This window comes from Natrix helvetica, assembly GCF_964273705.1.
Source record: "Natrix helvetica genome assembly, chromosome: Z".
Classification (NCBI taxonomy): domain Eukaryota; kingdom Metazoa; phylum Chordata; class Lepidosauria; order Squamata; family Natricidae; genus Natrix; species Natrix helvetica.
This window is the reverse complement of record NC_138554.1, coordinates 58,341,199-58,359,714: the sequence shown is the minus strand read 5'-3', so window position 1 is coordinate 58,359,714 and position 18,516 is coordinate 58,341,199. Positions and strand designations below refer to the sequence as shown.

Below are 18,516 nucleotides of genomic sequence, written 5' to 3'. Positions count from 1 at the left end.
CTTGTCTCTCTCTTCAACTTTCTTTCTTTCCTTCCTTCTTTCTTTTTCTTCCTTCCTTCTTTCTTGTGTCTCTCCCCCACTTTCTTTCTTTCTCTTCCTTCTTTCTCTTTCTTTCTTTCTCTCTCTCTCTCTTTCTCTTTCTCTCTCTCTCTCACACACACACACCATTCCCTTCATGTCTGCCACTGACATCTCTCAAAGAGAAGGAAGTGTAAGGACTCCTGCCTTGGGAAGGGGTTAGACTAGATTACCTCTCTTGCATCCCTCTATGTTCTCTGTCCCATTTAGTCACAAACAACCCCATTCACTTTAAAGTTGGTCACAAACTCCACTCACCCTGCATGCACCCTGGTCCCGCCCAAGGTGGTGAGCTGTGGGGAGGGGGAAAGGGGGGAGTCTGTGGCTCCACGTCTTTCAATCTTCTTTCCCACCTCGGTTCTGCACATTCAGCACAACCAACCGCACCGCCTCTCCCGGGGCTTTGTCTTTCTTTGGTGGGTGAGTGGGGACTGCGCCAGGGAGGTGGCCATCATTTGCCCTGGAGCTGTGGGCAAAGGAGAGGCCGGTGCTTGGGCCAGCCAAGATTGGCGGGACTTGGCTCCCCCCATGCTCCGACTCTGGTGCTGAACCTTCAATCCTGCCCCTGTGGGCTTCAGGCACCAAAGGTGCTGGGTGAGGTTGCGCAGGTGCCTGCTGCCCTGCCTGGTTCCCGCGACAGAGGGTGAGATAGAAGTAGCGGTCGGAACAAGGTCTAGTGCGGTCCCCGGCCCTTCCCCGGAGGATCCCAGGATAGGGAGGGACCTTCCTTCGATCACGCTGTTTCTGATGGGTGCAGAGCCCTGGGGGAACCTGGAGGGGCGGGTGAGTTCTCTGCTCCTGTTCCTTCCTGGCTTCTTCAAACAGCCGAAGAAGAGATAGGAGGGGAGTTCAGCTGTTGGAAAAGCCCTGTGTGGCTTCTTCAAATAGGCGAACTCCCCTCCTGTTCCTTCTTCGCTTGTTTAAAGAAGCCACACGGGACACATTTCCTTTTCTTTGACAGCCCCCCATGATTTCCAATGGGGGTGGGGGGGAAGAAATCCATGTTTTTCCTCCATCTGCATGGATTCATCCCCAATTGGAAAATAGAAGGGAGCGCACGCCAGGTGGGCTTCTCCCAATCCTGTTCTCTGGCAAAGGAAGTGGGTGGGTGGGGCAAGCCTGGTGTGGACAGGTGGGGTGAGTGAGTGAACTAGCGGTGACTGGGCAGATGGGGGGAGCAAGCAAGGGGGCAGGCCATGGGAGGGAGCGTTCCAGTACCAGTATGCTGCCTCCAGAAGAACGGGTACGGGAAGACACTAAATTTCATGGACGGGTACAGGTGTACTGGTGTGTACCTGCTGAAACCCACCTTGGTTCATACGCGCCACCCAGGATTTAAAGGGAGCTATTGACACAACAAAAATCTCACAAAAAGAACAGCTAAAAAGCAAATTGCTCTCATGACTATATTGTAGTGAACTTGACCACCTGCTTATTAAACTATATCTTTATATAGTTAAACATTGCAACCAAGAATCTAAACCTCACATTACTTTTTGAAATACCTAGCTGATATTAATGGGTGTTCTCTTCGATTATTCTATAGTATTAGCTTACTTGCTTATAATGTTATAAAATCTTCTTGAAGGGTTTCACTTCCCGCAGGAGAAAGTAGAAAGCCATAAAACAATTTACATTTACAATTGATATTTGAGATTTCAGTAATATGTTCATAAAGCATACAAATACAGATTGATCCAGTTTGTTAAGCATACTGTCTACTATTCTTGAATTTCATTACCCTTTTGTACCTTTGCAGTTTTCATAACTTTCGGATGCAAACTCAGAGGGAAGTGCAACATTTTGTGTTCTTGTGAAACGATCACAAGAAGACTTGCATAGAACAATACTGTGGTCTAGCTAAAGATGCTTCACTCAAAAAATACAGCTTGGGAGAATGATAAATGGAATTCTCTTCCCTGAGATGCAATGCAAGAGGAAAACGACAAAGGCAAAAGTAATCAATCCAGTTTCTTACAATAGCTTTATAGAAACTCTTTAACCTTTGTGATATTCCTATTTATTTCCTTTTAAATCCATAGTTTCTGATTGTGCAATTATACATTTTAACATTTTAAATTCCTTACATTGTTAAGTGGCTCTGAGGGCTTTATACTGCATGAATAACAATGTTAACCATTTTTTTGTTAATTTTGAACAAAATATTTCTATAGCTTTTCACAATTGTTCAAAGCACTTCACATGGATTATCTAAATACGGATCTCAGTGGAATGGTTGCCTCCAGAGATTGTGAGTACCCCATCACTGCAGGTTTTCAAGAAGAGATTGGACAGTCATTTGTATGGAATAGTATAGGTTGTCCTACTTGAGCAGGGGGGTGGATTAGAGGACTTCCAAGGTCCCTTCCAACTCTGTTATTCTATACTTATTCTGCAAGGTTGGAATTTGGGTGTAGGCAGAGGTGAGATTCAAATAATCTGTTCTTTGCCCTAATGATTTCTTCCAACAACCAGTTCACCAAACTGCTCAGAAATTAACAAGCAATTCTCCCGAAGTGGTATAAACTGGCTGAATCACACCACTGGTTGTAGGTATACAACCCAAACAGTATACTAGTTAGGAAATTGCTGTACCTTCACAAATCTTGTCCTTTCTAAATATATGTTGCAGTGAGGAAAACTTTCAAATATCACTTATTATTTTTCCTTTCCTGATGCCTGCTTAAAAGTGCTGGGACTGTAATTCCTTGAATTTGGCATCTGGGAGTTGTAGACCAAGATTATTAGCAGAGCAGAGTTAGAGAAACATGCCTTATTTCAAAGCTTCTCAATCTTAATAACTTTTCAGATGCTGGACTTCAGTTCCCAGAATTCTCTGGCTAGCTGCCAAATTGTCAAGATCAAGAAGGTTGAGAAACATTGCCTTACTGGTTTCCAATGTCACTTGCTCTGCATTAAGCTTTTTGTGGGCCAATGGAGATGGCAGGAAAAGCATTCATCAAGGCAGCAGGAAAACTCATTTGCCAGAATGAAACACTGGGCTTCACCCAAATCGTCCTCTTAATCGAAGTGTAGGAACAGCGAGCTGAGAACAAAATTAAATCTGTGGATGAAATCCACTGATGATGGGGATAATGCCAGACTCCAGAAGTGAGGTACAATACAGCATTAAACAAAAAAACAAGAGGCAAATAATTTTAAGATAAGAAGGATATCTCTTTGGTGGGGTACTTACATATGTGGATACCAAGGTGAACAGGAACAACTATAATCAAGAAATGAAAATGGAAGTTCAGCTTGAGAACTCCCTTTTTGTGCAAGGAAAAACCAGAAAGATCAATTTAAGCAGATACCCAGCTTGGTGAAAAATGAAGTGCATAAGCACAATATTTTCTTTCTTTTGGAGATTACATCACAGGGCAAAAAACACCCCCATCTCCAGAGATGGTTCTTAAGGCCTGTGGATACCCAAATCAGAATCTTACTAAATTAGCAAGTAGGACAGGGGTGTCAAACTCATAGCGTCACATTTTTCCCCTTTGCTAAACTGGGGGTGGGGTGGGGGGTGGACAGCATGTGATGCATCTGCCCCGCAGACCACAAGTGTAGGAGATAACTGGGCTGAGTCATGACAGCAAACATGTCAACAGTAAATATATTTATATTGATTGCACAATTTGTGTGTCACAGATTATAGTTTATGTTGTCTTTGTTCTAAAGAAGTTAAATGTTCTTTTTCCCAAGTTATCCTTGTATATGTATGAAACATACCTTTCATATATAGTGTTGAATTACAAAGAGGCAATTTTATATTCCTCCTTGGCCATGGAATTTAGTTGATACTTTAGTTCCTTGTACTGGTTTCATATATATGAACTACAGCTATATATGTTCCAATGAACCACTGGATTGTTTTACTTAGAACCTTGCTCCCTTTACATAAAAATTACACAAATTCTTTGTGAACAGCATGTCTTTCTTTTTATTTTCTGAACATTTTTTATCGAATAATTTTTATTCAACATTTTTTAACATTAAAATCACAGTTACATTTTTACAGCTTTCTGTTATCGGTATATACTTTTTTCCTAATTTTGAATTTTCCATTTTAAGGCCTATTGTTTTATACATATGCCTCCTTATTTCATAGTTATTTATTTTTCTTATTGAACATGATCTGCAGAAAAATACAATTTAGCAGGTGCTTCAATGCCATGCAATGAAATTACTAAAGGAAACAAACATCAACACATACCAAATCGTGCATAGTTCAGACTTGAAAAATAGATATAATTGTGGCAGAAGATCTTTCCATTATCTAAACTACAAATAGACTTATTTTTCCCGTAATCATCCAGTTCCTCGGTTTTTACCTCATCCCTCTAACCTTCAATTCAAGCAATCAAAAAGTTTCATCCCCTCTTCCCTGGAATATTAGTATGCTTCATGTATCACAAATGAAATGTCATCTCTTCTAGCTTTGGCATGCAGAATCAGTCCTCCTCCTCAAAAACAGCTACTGCATAATGTCCAGCTGGAACATACACAGCAGCTTCCACCTCTCCTCCACCCTTGCTTTGCTTTTGGAAATGGATCTCCAGAGCTTCACACATCATCTCCCTCTCTATGACATCTGGAATCTCTGTCAACAGGACAGTACGAGGACAGATGGAAGGATGCAGCTAAGATGGAGAAAAAAATTGGAGACCAGTGAACAAATGCCACAGTTGAAGATAAATGTAAAACTAAGAACAAGCTGTTAAAACAAAAACAAGATTCAAGAGATCTTGCTTTATAGATTGGATCCTTTAAATTGGGTTTTTTGATATGTGGGGGTTGACTATCCAGTTCGTATGCATGACAGGCCCAATCTAGAGTGATTTTAATGGACCACAGAATGTCTTTTAAATTCTTCAACTGGCACCAAGATGCAAAGATACCCATCATATTTGCACTACACAATTAAATGTATAGGTTTTATGAAATCACTTTTCCTCAACTTTTGAAGAGAGTTTTAATCTGAGCTAAAGGAAACCTTTTCCTCCTCCTTTATATACCATTTTTCTATGGAATCATTGGTGCTATAATGTATTGGAATTTTTGCACTGAGAAGGAAGATCTCTTTCAAATTAGGGCCAGAGATGGCTATTGTTTAGGGCAGAGCCTCCCTAAGAATAGTATCTGTCTCTGTGTCAAGAACTGCACATATAAAAGAGCAGTTTCAGTTGTGAAGTTCCACCTGCTTTCTTGTAGCTGTTGACCCTTTTGATTCCAGATACACTCAAGCGTCAAGCTCCAAAATTTTGTGATGTGGCTCCCAGAAATCTCCAAACATTTAATGCCAAGTTTTAATTTTTACAAGAGAGAAAAAAAAGATTAAATATATGACTGGCAAATAATCGTGTGAACAATATATATTTTGAATTAAAGTTAAATATACCATATTTTTCGGAGCATAAGATGCACCTTTTTCCCTCAAAAAAGAGGCTAAAAATCTGGGTGTCTTATACACTGAATGCAGCATTTTTTGCCTCCCGAAACCCCACTCCCTTCACCAAAATGGCCGTGCATAGCCTGTAGAAGGCTTTCAGAGAGCTGATGGGGGATAGGGAAGGCAGAAATGAGTGAAAAACAGGCTGTTTTTTGCTCAATTTTGCCCTCCCAGCCCCCAGGAGTATTCTATAAGCCTCCTAAAAGCTATGCATGCATTTTTGGGGAGGGGGGAAAGGGCCCGTTTTCATGAAAAACGGGTCGTTTTTGGGAGGTTTGTAGAGTGCAAAAAAAATTTTTTTTAATTTGCCTGTTCAAAACCTTGGTGCGTCTTACATCAAAATACAGTAAATGAAACAAAATCTCCTTCTGCCCCACCCATTACTTTTAGGAAACAGCCACTCCCATTGCTGTAGTCTTGGGATGGGGAGCATAGTTTGCTTAAGGAGAGGAGAATGCAGTGTCTCTCTGTCCATGTTTTCCCCTCACCTGTAAATCTGCAATTTCCCCATGTAAGCAATGTGATGCCTTGACCTGATGGGTCTCCTTTCCAAGCAATACCTGAAACAGCCCTTTTTCAACGATCCGTTGAGCCACTGCAAGGGAGGAAAAAGCCTGGGCTTGTAATCTGTAACTGAGACCTGTCTCCCACATATATGTACTGGTGCAAGACAAAACACATTCTACAGATAACAAAGCACAATGTTGCTGGGTTTATTTCAGTTTTGTGCCCACCTCTTTCTATTTACAAGGAAAATAAATACGCTTGCAGGGAGAAATAAAGCAAAAAGAAAAATGTCAAAACATGCTTTAAAAAAATCAAACGCTTATGGGATGTTCAAACAAATGCTAAAATTAAAATGTTACTATATTATTAAACCAAACATTACCCTGTTTCCCTGAAAATAAGATCTCCCCAGATAATAAGCCCAATTGGGCTTTTGAGTGCATGTGCTAAAATAAGCCCTCTCCTGAAAATAAGACCTCCCGAAACTATTGCAACAAGCAGCAGCCATGAGGTGACCATGCTTGCCGCCTCATGCATCTCAAAAATAATACCTCCCTGAAAATAAGGCCAAGTGCTTATTTCGGAGGGTCAAAAGAAAATAAGACCGTATCTTATTTTGGGGAAAATACTAAACATTATAATGTTCTAAAACAATTAGATAAAATTAGAAATACACCAGTTCATCTGTCTTACGAAGAAGAAAAATAACCAAATAGACTTTTAAAGGTGTTAAAGTTAGGAAGCATTGAATAAGGTATTGATGAAGTGTAGTGAGAAAGGGAAAAGTTAATAAAATATAAGAAATCAGATTTATAGTGATAAAATGGAAGTCATTCTCATACTAAACAGTACAACACTGCAGTACTACAAGTATTCCTTGTTTAGCAACTGTGTTGTTTAGTGACCATTCAAAATTACTGTGGGGATGAAAAAGTAATTTTATCACCAGTTCCTACATTTAAAATTCATGAGAGTCTATAAAGAAAAGGAAAGCTGAAGTAAGATACTTCACTTAATGACCAAGCTGCCAGAGATCACTAAACAAGAATGATGTCTAATTGCTATTGGATAATGCAGGGGCTATAGTACCAGTGGTTGGTTAAAAAAGGGTTTTGATAAATATACAGAGGGGATCAATTGATGGCTCAAGACTCTGAAGCTAGGAAATTTCTAGTTCCATGCTCTTACAATTTTTAACCTGCTTGTGTGCTTCAATGAAAGTATCTTAGGACAAATGCGGAATCACTGATAAGTCCAGGAGATGATATAACCATGACCCTCTCAATCTGTGGAAGGAATGCTACTCCCCCCAAGACACGAGGCACAGCTCCCTTTTATCACATTTTCTCCTACCTCCATCATCTACAAAAGTCAGCACTACATTATCCGAGTTTGGAAGCTGTTCCAGAAGATCCACCTCACCCCCTTGGTTCTTCCGTTTGCTGAAAAACAGATTTAGTTTGTCGTGGAGTTGATCCTTGGGTAAAGAGAAAGCAGACAATCCTGATAATAGCACTTGCTGGGAACTCTGCTTCATGGAAATCTGGAATCAGAAGGGAAAAGATTTTGAGAAAGGAGAATTAAATAATAGTATAGCATTATTATTATTATTATTATTATTATTATTATTATTATTATTATTATTATTATTATTATTATTACTATACAATTGTATCACAGCGGCCAGTTGTTTCACTGGATTTGGCATTGATTACTAGTTGGGCCCCACCCAGAGGCCTAGGACGTCGTAACGTATTTTTGTAATATACGTGCGGATTCAAGCAGTGCAGCTTTTTGCATTTGACTGATGATGATTTTGTCAAGTTTTAAATGTTTTAAATGTAATTCCAGGGCTTTTGTAATAGCACCCCATGTGCCAATTACCACTGGAATTACTACTGCAGGTTTGTGCCATAATCGTTGAATTTCAATTTTTAGGTCCTGGTATTTCGCAATTTTTTCAAGTTCCTTCTCGTCAACCCTGCGATCACCTGGTATTGCGATGTCTATGTATACAAAAATCCCATAGGATCTTGACCATCTGATTTTTGGTGACATTTTCAGGCTTATGTTCCCACCAGTTTGTTGTTGTTTTAATATTATAATTTTTGCACAAATTCCAGTGGATCATTTGTGCTACTGAATTGTGCCGCAATTTATAATCACTGCACGATTTTTTTGCAGCAGCTGAGTATGTGGTCAACAGTTTCATCAACTTCTTTGCAGAGTCTGCATTTGGCATCATCAGAGGATTTTTCGATTTTGGCCTTAATGGCATTTGTTCGGATAGCTTGTTCTTCCGCAGCCAGGATTAGTGACTCTGTTTCTTTCTTTAATGTACCTGTTGTTAACCATAACCAAGTTTTTTCACTGTCCACTTTATCTTTTATGTTTTCCAGAAATTGACCATGTAAGGCTTTGTTCTGCCAACTCTCCATTCTTGATTTTATCACATCTTTTCTGTATTCTTGTTTCGTCTGTTGGATAAAATTATTATTATAAAATTATTTATTTATAATTATATGATGATGATGATGATGATGATGATGATGATGATGATGATGATGATGATGTTGTTGTTGTTGTTGTTGTTGTTCATCTTTGGTGAGATTCACAGCCTTTGGGGCTGGTTGGTAGCCCAACAGCTCAAGTCCTAACCAAGGACCTAGAAACTGTTAAGGTAATGTCGGAGGATATAAGTTGTTCCAAGTAGAGTAGTTTTTTGTAGAGTAAGAATGTTGAAGTCAGGTAAATTTAGAATTTTCAAATAGTGAGGTAGCCCTTTAGGTATTGCTCCAAGGGCTCCAATTACAATTGGGACAACACATGATTTCTTTTTCCACAGTCTCTCAACCTCAATTTGCAACTCCTGGTATTTTGTGATTTTTTTTCTTGCTATTTATCTTCAATTCGTGCATCACCAGGTATTGCAATGTCAATGAACCAAACTTTTTTCTTTTCAAATATTGTTATGTCAGGTGTGTTGTACGCCAAGTTCCTGTCAGTCTGGATTCTGAAGTCCCACAAGATCTTGACTTTCTCATTCTCTAAAACCTTCTCAACCTGATGGTCCCAGTGGTTTTTGCTGTACTGAAATCCAAACTTTTGGCACAATTTCCAGTGAATAATCTTAGCAACGCGGTCATGGCATTGTAGGTAGTCAGTTTGTGAAATTTTGCTGCACCCACTGATCAAGTGGTCGACTGTCATCTTTCTCATTACAGAGGCGACACTTGCTGTTGGTAGTAACATGTTGAATTTTTGCCTTCATGCAGTTTGTGGCTAAGGCTTGTTCTTGAGCTGCCAAAATAAAGCCTTCGGTTTCTCTTTACAGTACTCCTGATCTTAACCAGTTCCAAGTTAGTTTTTGGTCAGCTTTGCCTTCAATACTTTTCAAGTATTGGCCATGCATAGCTTTACTTTTCCAATTTTCAGCTCGCTGAAAATACAGGTAAATTTAGAATTTCCAAATAGCGAAGTAGCTCTTTAGGTATTGCTCCAAGGGCTCCAATTACAATTGGGACAACACATGATTTCTTTTTCCACAGTCGCCCAACTTCAATTTGTAAGTCCCGGTACTTTGTGATTTTTTCTTGCTGTTTATCTTCAATTCATGCATCAACAGGTATTGCAATGTCAATATTATTATGTGGTTAATCTTTGGTGTGGTAATTACTATTAGTTATTAATTGTTATTATTATTTGTCGCCTAGTCAACCAGATGTTCAGACTGGATTTAACATTTTTGTCTACTTATCGAGTTCTGAATTGATGGTGTTCGAAATCATCATCTTTGTTGTTATTATTTTTTTGTTATTGTTTTGTATCATCATCATCATCATCAGTTGTACAGGCAGCCAGATTTTCAGACTGGATATTTCATTTTTGTCTGCCTATTAAGTTCTTTTCAAGGACTTTGGATAGGCAGATGTGGATGTTTGATGCTGTTTCAGATATCTTCACAGGATGGAAGCTCTCCTAGTAAAGCTGCCTTTCACAATTAACTGACGACTTAAATTAACTTAAATTCAAACAAGTTATGTAAGTGATAGGGAAAGTATGTAACTTTGCAGTTTGAAAATGCAAGGAGGAATGTTTTTGCTTTATTTTAATTTGAATTGCTAGTCCGCTTTTTTTTCAAACTCCTACATCTCACCATATGATGAGATGTGCCTGCCAACATTCCTTCTTCAACTCATCTATTAAGGGACTGAAACAATAAACAAGACTGATTGGATATCTTTAATTACAGATTTAGGTAGATTGGATGAGAAGACAATGAGAAGATAATATTACTTGCAGTTAGAGTCCCTTTCTACAGTAGATCCTCCAATGCATGCATTCCTCCACAGTCAAAGGCTACAGAATTCACCTTTAAGAATGAGGGCAGCAACAATGTCATAGCTTCAGCCTTCACGTGCATGTAGCTCCATTCATCTAGCTGAATGCAATGCTGTCCTTTTTGGATGATCCTCCTGGCAACTGATGGGGAAAAGCCATGGAAGAGACATATTCAAACTAAACCTTTTCTATTTGCATCTTGGGTCAGTTCAACAATCCCTAATTAATTTCCTCATTCAGAATTTTTGGACCATCTCATTGCTTGAATGAGTGCAGAATTTGGGGTTCTTTACCAGTGAATTCAATACACGATGGAGTGGGGAGAAAATCAATTTCTAAAAAAATATATGATGGTAGTCAATGGTGGGATTCAATTTTTTTTTTACTACCAGTTCTGTGGACCTGGCTTGGTGGGCGTGGCAGGGGAAGGATACTGTAAAATCTCCATCCCCTCCCCACTCCAGGGGAAGGTTTCTGCAAAATCCCCATTTCCTCCTGATCAGCTGGAATTCAGGGGAGGGGGGCAGAGAATAGATGGGGGTGGGGCCAGTCAGAGGTGGTATTTACCGGTTTTCTGAACTACTCAAAATTTTCGCTACCAGTTCTCCAGAACTGGTCAGAACCTGCTGAATACCACTTCTAATGGCAGTGCCAAAAATACAAAAGGGAGAGTTCTTGAAGTTGGAATCTCTGCTTTGAATGAATTTTCTTTTGCTGATTTTTTTTTAAATCTTTGAAAAATATCTGGATCACTGTGCAAGATCAAGCAGTGGTGCTCAGGAACCTGTAAAGGGGTCACTGCCTTGATCACAATATCCCTACCAAATTCTCTAATTGCACTCATCCTAGTTCTTACTGAAATTTACAGATTGTTTCCATATTTTAGGCAAGATCATTTCCTCTGAATAGAAAATAGGTTGCTTGAATGAAAGGCTACAATACGTCACTTCCGTAAGTAGGAGAGCTTTTCTTATTATTATTTTTTTGTTATGGTATAGAGAAATGTCACCGGTTAAAATAATACAGATCAGGTTAAAAAAGCTGCTATTAATATCCATGTAATACTTCCCTTTTATTTCTTCTGCTTAATATTTTTCTCCAATTTTAAAGGAATGAGCTTTACTACTTAAGGCTAAATAAAGATCCCCCCCACCCCCATGGCAAAGTAAGCCTGAACCTACTTATTTGAAGTCAATATAAATCATGTTATTCTTACAGTATTTTGATTCCCCCTCCTCCAAACAAATTCATATTATTTACTTCCATTATGATTCACAACATCATGCTGAGAACGAGAATGTCACTTTTGAAGTAGTTGTTCCTACCTTCAGGATCCTCAAAGGTGATGAGAGCTGATCCCCCAAGTACAGGGTATCGGATCTGGGGCAAAAAACTCAACATTTCTGGCAAGCTCTCCATCTTTCCCTCTTCCACATGACCTTTAAACACCATTTCTCTGTCAGGAAGAGCAGCTGGCACCTGGGCAATGCAAAGTTATATACACTAAACAGAGACAGGCTTACTTGTTCCTTGAGTGCTAGCACACAAATTGGGGCTCAAAACATAAATGTACCTACACCAAATGTTTTTGCCTCCTGAGTTGGTTTGTAAGGCAAAAAAATGTGACTGACATCATGTCAAGCTCCAATAAATGATTATCGGGTCAACTTGATTGACAGATATTAGATTTCTATACTTGAGATATTTTATAAGAAACAATAGTGTAAAATAGCAATATACCAAATATAGCAAATATAGATGAGAAAGTTCATAATTTTTGTAGATGCACCCGGCAAGGGGGGGGGGGGATTTACAAATTTATTTGAGACATATCTCTCAACATAAAACCAAAATGGTCAATATATATTTAATGTTGATTCTATTTATGTTGTGCACATTTTTATTATTAGTTTTTTTTGTCTCGTCTGTAATTTTTGTCTTTCTTTTTATTGTCACTGTAACTGTTTATTTTATACGTAACATCTTATCTTTGAGATAAGTACAAATATTTAATAGGGAAAGAAAAAAAGAAAAATAAGTGGTTTAGAGAATTTCTCCAAATGAAGAAATCTGAAAAAGAATTCTGACTGAGATTTTGAGTAATTTGTATAGGTCTGGGCTGAAGCTTGCCTATAGGAATTTAAATAAAATAATATGGTTTTACAGAGCCATATTTTTTTAAAAAAAATCTTTAAAACCATTTCTCCTGATACCTTACGAATTTGTTCCTGGGTTGCATGGAGCTGCTCCAGATGTTTCAATTCATTTTTCAATGCCAATTTTTCTTGCATTAGCTGCTTTGAATCCTTCCTTTCCAATTGAAGCATTTTCTGTAGGGAAAAAGGTAGGTCACCAAATCTGAAAAAGTGACATTTCTTTGCTATTGGATGACAGTCCAAAGATGCGCTACTGTTTCCTCTGAGAAAACAGATTACAGTCTATCAACTTCTAGACAATTACAGTAGAAACCCACTCCAGAGTTTCATCTTGAGACAAGAGGCCTGAGCCTAGGGAATCTGGCAGGAACAATTCTGGACATAACAGAAAGTTGGAAACAATGGTGATCTTTGCCTCAATACTCTGAACTACAAGAATATTTTACTTAAGTATATTTTGCAAATTTAATTCTGTCCTTTATTGGGTTATTGAGTCCCTTAAAAACTGGGTTGAGCAAGCCATAATGAAACACAGACAGGTGATTAAACACAGGCCGGCACAATTATTTGGAATATGAGGTTGATCAAGCTTTTCTGCTATTAAACAGAAGGTAACATGTCTTCCTTGCTACAGGCTGCACGGTTTCAATTCTACATTAGAAATTGTGACTTCTAATATATTGCAACTGGGATGTCCAATTGCCAGACATGGCATGGCATGCACATTTTATCTTATTGGATTTTACCCAAGTGACTGAAAGCAAAAGCTAGCAAAGTGCAATAGCAATAACTGGGGAAAATTTCAATTTGGGCCCAAATTCTTAAGAAAAATTCTACAGATGAGAAGATCAAGGTCTTAGAAGTCTCCACTTCAAATTTATTCATCCAGTGGATGCAAGAAAAAAGAAAGTATGTAAAATAGGCAACAATGTAAGATTTAACTGAAACAATATCTATATACTGTATATATATATATATATATATATATATATATATATATATATATATATATATATATATATATATATATATATATATATATATATATATATATATATATATATATATATATATATATATATATATATATATATATATATATATATATATATATATACACATACATACATACATACATACATACATACATACATACATACATACATATATATATATATATATATATATATATATATATATATATAATGACTGTGTGTGTGTGTGTGTGTGCGTGTGTGTGTGTTCCAGTATAACTCTGGAATGCCTCAAGATTCCAACCAAACTTCGTACACAGATGACTCACTCTCTGGAAAAAAACTACTGTGGGGGTAAGACACCCCTAACATCTCTCAGGGTGTGTGTTCTGTTAAGATACAGCCTGTTGTGCCTTAAAATACTGTACTGCCTTAAAATGGCTTCCATTGTACAGCACAATGAGTTGCCAGGGTAACGGCTTCACAGTACTCCACACGGGGGCTCCCTCTGGTAAGGGGGAAAATCCAACTTTAGAAATTTTGTTTGGTCCGGACATTTCATATAATTCATTCCTTTTCCTGTCTAATACAGGATTGGGATGAATAAATACCCTGGCAACGCCAGGTTAGCAGCTAGTAAGTATATACATTCCAATATCTAACTTCTTTCAAGCATTGTCAAAATGTTTATTTCAAATTAAAAAATTAAAATTAAAAATTAAATTAAATGTATTTCAATTTTTTTAAAAAAAGTCTATTTTTAAAATTTGGCACATTAGAGCTATTGTAGTGGGCCTCATCGTCATTTCCTGGAGATTTCTGTAGGCAATCAGAAGTAAGATAATGATGCAGTCAAACTGTTCTTCCATTAAAAGTTTCTAAATCTAAATTCTAAAAATCTAAATTTACAGGAAGATTATATGGAATTCTGGATTTAAAATGGTCAGACCTGGAAAGAGGCTTCCTGGGCCTGAGCCTCATTTTCAGCTTCAATAAGTTTTTGACTGAGAAGCTCATATTCTTCTTGGAATTTGACCAAGTCCTCCTCACTTGTCCTTGTGTTTGCCTTCAAGGATAAGCAATCTCCTTCAAAACTTTTCCAAGTATCCTAAAGTTGAAAAAACAACCAAAGGGCAATCAGAAATTTTCTCTCATTAACAAAGTTAATTTAAATGGAAGGCTAAAGAGAATCTATTAAGAACAATAGTACAGTATGTTCTTGGTTCAACAATAGGAATCAATGATGGAATATTAATGATGGGTCATGTTAAGTGAACCTCAAAAGTTACCGAGCACTCAAACTTGACCTATAGGTAGGAGTGTAGATGAGGGTTTCTAAGGAATGACTGAACACCCACATATTTCATTTGAACCACTAAAGATAATCCTCTTCTCCAAATAAAATACCTGGCATTTCTTAATCTCATTTAAGATTTGGTCCATTGTCATATTCCAAGATCCGCTTGCAACAAAGCTGTCACTGTCCAAGTGGAGGAGGAACTCCTGTGGACCAAAAGATGTTTCACAGCCTTCTTCCTACAAAGGAAATATGAAGGTGACCACAAAGGAATGGGCAAGAGAACTGATAAGGGAGCATTCCCCTCATGTGGAAGAATAATGTAAGAAAATTTAAAGGATGGTGAGAAAGCCTTCATTTGTAATAACATAAAGTGTAAGGGTTCCATAAGTTGATTCTACTATGAATAAATTATAGTGAAAACGCTTTCTACCTCTCATGGTCATAAAGGAAACAAACAAACAAACAAACAAACAAACAAACCATTTTTTTCTTCAAGCACAATCAATGATTGTTTTATGACAATTGTTCCCAAACAAACCATCATTTTCAGATCTTTTGCAGACTTTGTTATAAGCCAGGATCCATAATATATATGTCTTCCAAGTTTTAACCTTATTAAATATCTATAACTAATCAATCACTTGGCACTACCAAGTGATACTGGTTAGTGGTGCCAATTGACAACAACTTCAGGAAAAAAATGAATATAAGAAGCTGGAGAAGTACCAGGGCCTAAAGGGGAAATTAAGAGCGTATATGGAAATTAAAGACCAAAGTTATGCCAGAGCTGGTAGGAGCACTCAAGGCTGTGACTTGAATAGGTCCAACAGATCCCAGCTAGAATAGGTCCAACAGATCCCAGAACAATATCAGAGCTTTCTGTCCAGAAAAATACCATGCTAGGAACAATTAAGATACAGTACTATTCATTCTCACCCTTGGGAGTGGTATTTGTCTTCCTAGCATAGATTGGATAGATGATAGACAGACAGACAGACAGACAAACAGACTGCTAGATAGGTAGATGGTAGATAGATGGATAGATAGAAATATCAATATAAATAGACATATAGGCATCTGCTAAACCATAATATATTAATCATTTTAAGATAAACAAACACTGCCCTCTTCCTAGAAAAACAGACACACACTGCTCACACACATTCTCTCTCTCTCTCTAAGATCTTGCTCAAATAAATCCAGATTCTACACACACACACACACACACACACACACACAAACAAACAAACACAGACAATAAATCAGTTTTAAAATTAATTATTTTACCTATTTATCAAAGTTGGAACAGGAGATCTTAAAATGTTATTTCAGGCTCAATAAACCAAGATTTAACACAAAAAACACAGATGACCAAAAATACAATAAATTATTTTAAATGATTGTACTTATTTAATACATACAATATAATGTAAGATTTAGAAAATCTTAAAAACAGTTCTTAAGAGTTTAAAATAAAAAAAATCTAGAAATTCAGACAGCGAATGAAAAATCTAAATCTGAGTTTAAAGCCAGCACTGGCAACTCTGAGCCCAACAGTTAGTAAAGAGTCTATTAATTGCTATCCTGCAATTCCAATAACCCATGCCTTTTAGGCTAGATAAAAATAAGCATTTAAACACAAAACAAAACCCTCAGATTAGCAAGATTTTTGCCCTGGAATACTCTTTCCACTTTTCCTTCCTCATAATAAAGGGTGGCAAGAAAACAGCCAAGATCAAAATGTCTCTGGAGATTCTCAGTCATCCAGGTCATGGTTGTCCTGAAAGTGTTTTTCAGAAGGCAACTGGGCTTTCTGTGTTTTTTCCTTGAAGACATTTTGCTTCTCATTCAAGAAGCGAAGCGAACTAGAAGCGAAACGTCTTCAAGGAAAAAACAACAAAAGTCCACTTGCCTTTTGAACAGCACCTTTAGGACAATCAAGCTCAGACAGCACAAGGACCGCCCCCCCTCCCCGCGTCCCCCGACGAAACCGCTTACAGTGTCTTTCTTTCCCAATCTCTCCTGACCTAAGAACAAGAGCACGCGCTTTTCGGGAGTCGTAACAAATTAACAGAGTTGAAAGGGACCTTGTAGGTCATCTAGCCCAACCCCCGCCCAAGCAGGAGATCCTACACCATTTCTGTCAGATAACTTCATGGCTGGAGGAGAAATTAACACGGAAGGCAATTCCACATTAAAAGAAAAGCGTGATTTTTGTAGATCTTCGCAACTTTAGGGAATAGCTACTTGGTTCCTGGCCCGTCCCAAATTGTTTACCTCCGAAATTCGTGGTGCTCGGTTCTCGAAGCTCGCTTCCAGTTTCGATTTCCAGGACCTTCGACTCTTTCCCGTCAGCCCTTTCTTTCGGCAAGATCCCCAGCTGATCGGGAAAGGAGGCGAGTATTTATCAGAACTTTTCTAAAGGTGTCTTTGGTCCTCAGCCCTGCGGGGCTTCGTTCAAAAACAACACTACTAAATACAATGCTACTTCGGAGGGATCCGGAAACCTACCCAGTTCGGGCTGAACAATTTATATGCAAGCGCCTTCCGGAAAACCCTACTTCTGCCCCAACGTTGGAGCCATGTTTCAGGAAATGGCTGCTGAACTTCGACTTGTTTGGTTAGCGGGCTAAGAAGTCCTTGTTCTTTATTGAGTTTATCCAACTTCTTAGAGCAGAACAGAGTTGCTAGGGACTTTGGAGGTCTTTTAGTCCAACCCCCTGCTTAGGCAGGAAACCCTACAATTTCAGACAAATGATTATCCATGCTTATTTGCTGCCCAGCCGACTTTCGGGAGGTACATTAAAAGCAATAAAACCATGAAAATAGTAATCCTAATCATCATCTTGTATATTTAAAAAAGCAATATAGCCTTTTCCTATTCAGCAACTGTTATTCAAGTGTGACAGGAATTCAACACTCATTTTAAGAACTCGTGTTGGAAAAATTAAAGCTACAAACTCCCGTTTTCACTTTACCTTATTCCTCGTGTTGCATTCATTCCCCATTTCCCTCAAGTTCTTTGTCACCCCCACCCGTAAACTAGACCAACTTCAGACTAATACATAATTCAAACAGAGCTTTTCAGGTGCCAAGATGTTTTTTAAATTCTATCACAAAGAAAACAATAAAAAGCCCTTACCTAAAAAAAAAGTTTACCTTACTCAGTGCTACTCAAGAAAAACCTGTTCAAATAATTTTTGCTTTTAGTATCTTTTACTCCAACCAGAATTTTTACTAATGAAGAATACCGAAACCTTAAGAGGAGCATAGTGTAAATGTACTGTAGTAATAATCACCTGCATATTATCATTTCCTATTGATATATTCCCCATTCCGCTTTATACCATATAGCATACTGTTAAATACTGGAGATTTATTTTTGTCTCTTCAGTCTGACAATCAGTTTACAGGTCTTCAGAATTACTTTAATCATAATTAGAAGACAGATCTCAATTTAAATGTGTCCCAACAGATATTGGAATCAGACTTTTTGTGTATTCTACTCTTCACAATGTATTTCATTAGTCTAGGGGTGTCAAACTCAATGTCTGAGGGCTGGATTCAGCCCATGGCTGAATGTGGCTCATGGGACAGCCCTGAAAACAGCAAATGACTAGCCTGTGGTGCCTCTGCCAGCAAAAATGGAGCTCAAAAGGGCCGCGGGCAGCCCTCTGGAGCTCCATTTTTGCTGGCACAGGGTTGCAG

The 18,516-nt window shown here is 38.1% G+C and overlaps 1 protein-coding gene across 2 annotated transcripts; it reads right to left on the bottom strand.

The window, feature by feature from the left end:
* Nucleotides 1-4,009: 4,009 nt before the first annotated feature.
* Nucleotides 4,010-17,593, bottom strand: IFI35 (interferon induced protein 35). Of its 2 annotated transcripts, none has more exons than XM_081969938.1 (9): nt 17,086-17,593; nt 14,916-15,044; nt 14,458-14,616; nt 12,592-12,708; nt 11,704-11,857; nt 10,410-10,519; nt 7,391-7,580; nt 6,019-6,125; nt 4,010-4,721 (listed from the first exon to the last, which is right to left on the bottom strand). In XM_081969938.1, exons 2-9 carry the CDS (start codon nt 14,955-14,957, stop codon nt 4,533-4,535), a joined length of 1,068 nt encoding a protein of 355 aa, XP_081826064.1. In that variant the 5' UTR covers nt 14,958-15,044; nt 17,086-17,593; the 3' UTR covers nt 4,010-4,532. The 2 variants fall into 2 exon arrangements, with proteins under 2 accessions (XP_081826064.1, XP_081826065.1); XM_081969939.1 differs by lacking the exon at nt 17,086-17,593 and adding an exon at nt 16,807-17,062.
* Between the last annotated feature and the right edge of the window lie 923 nt (nt 17,594-18,516).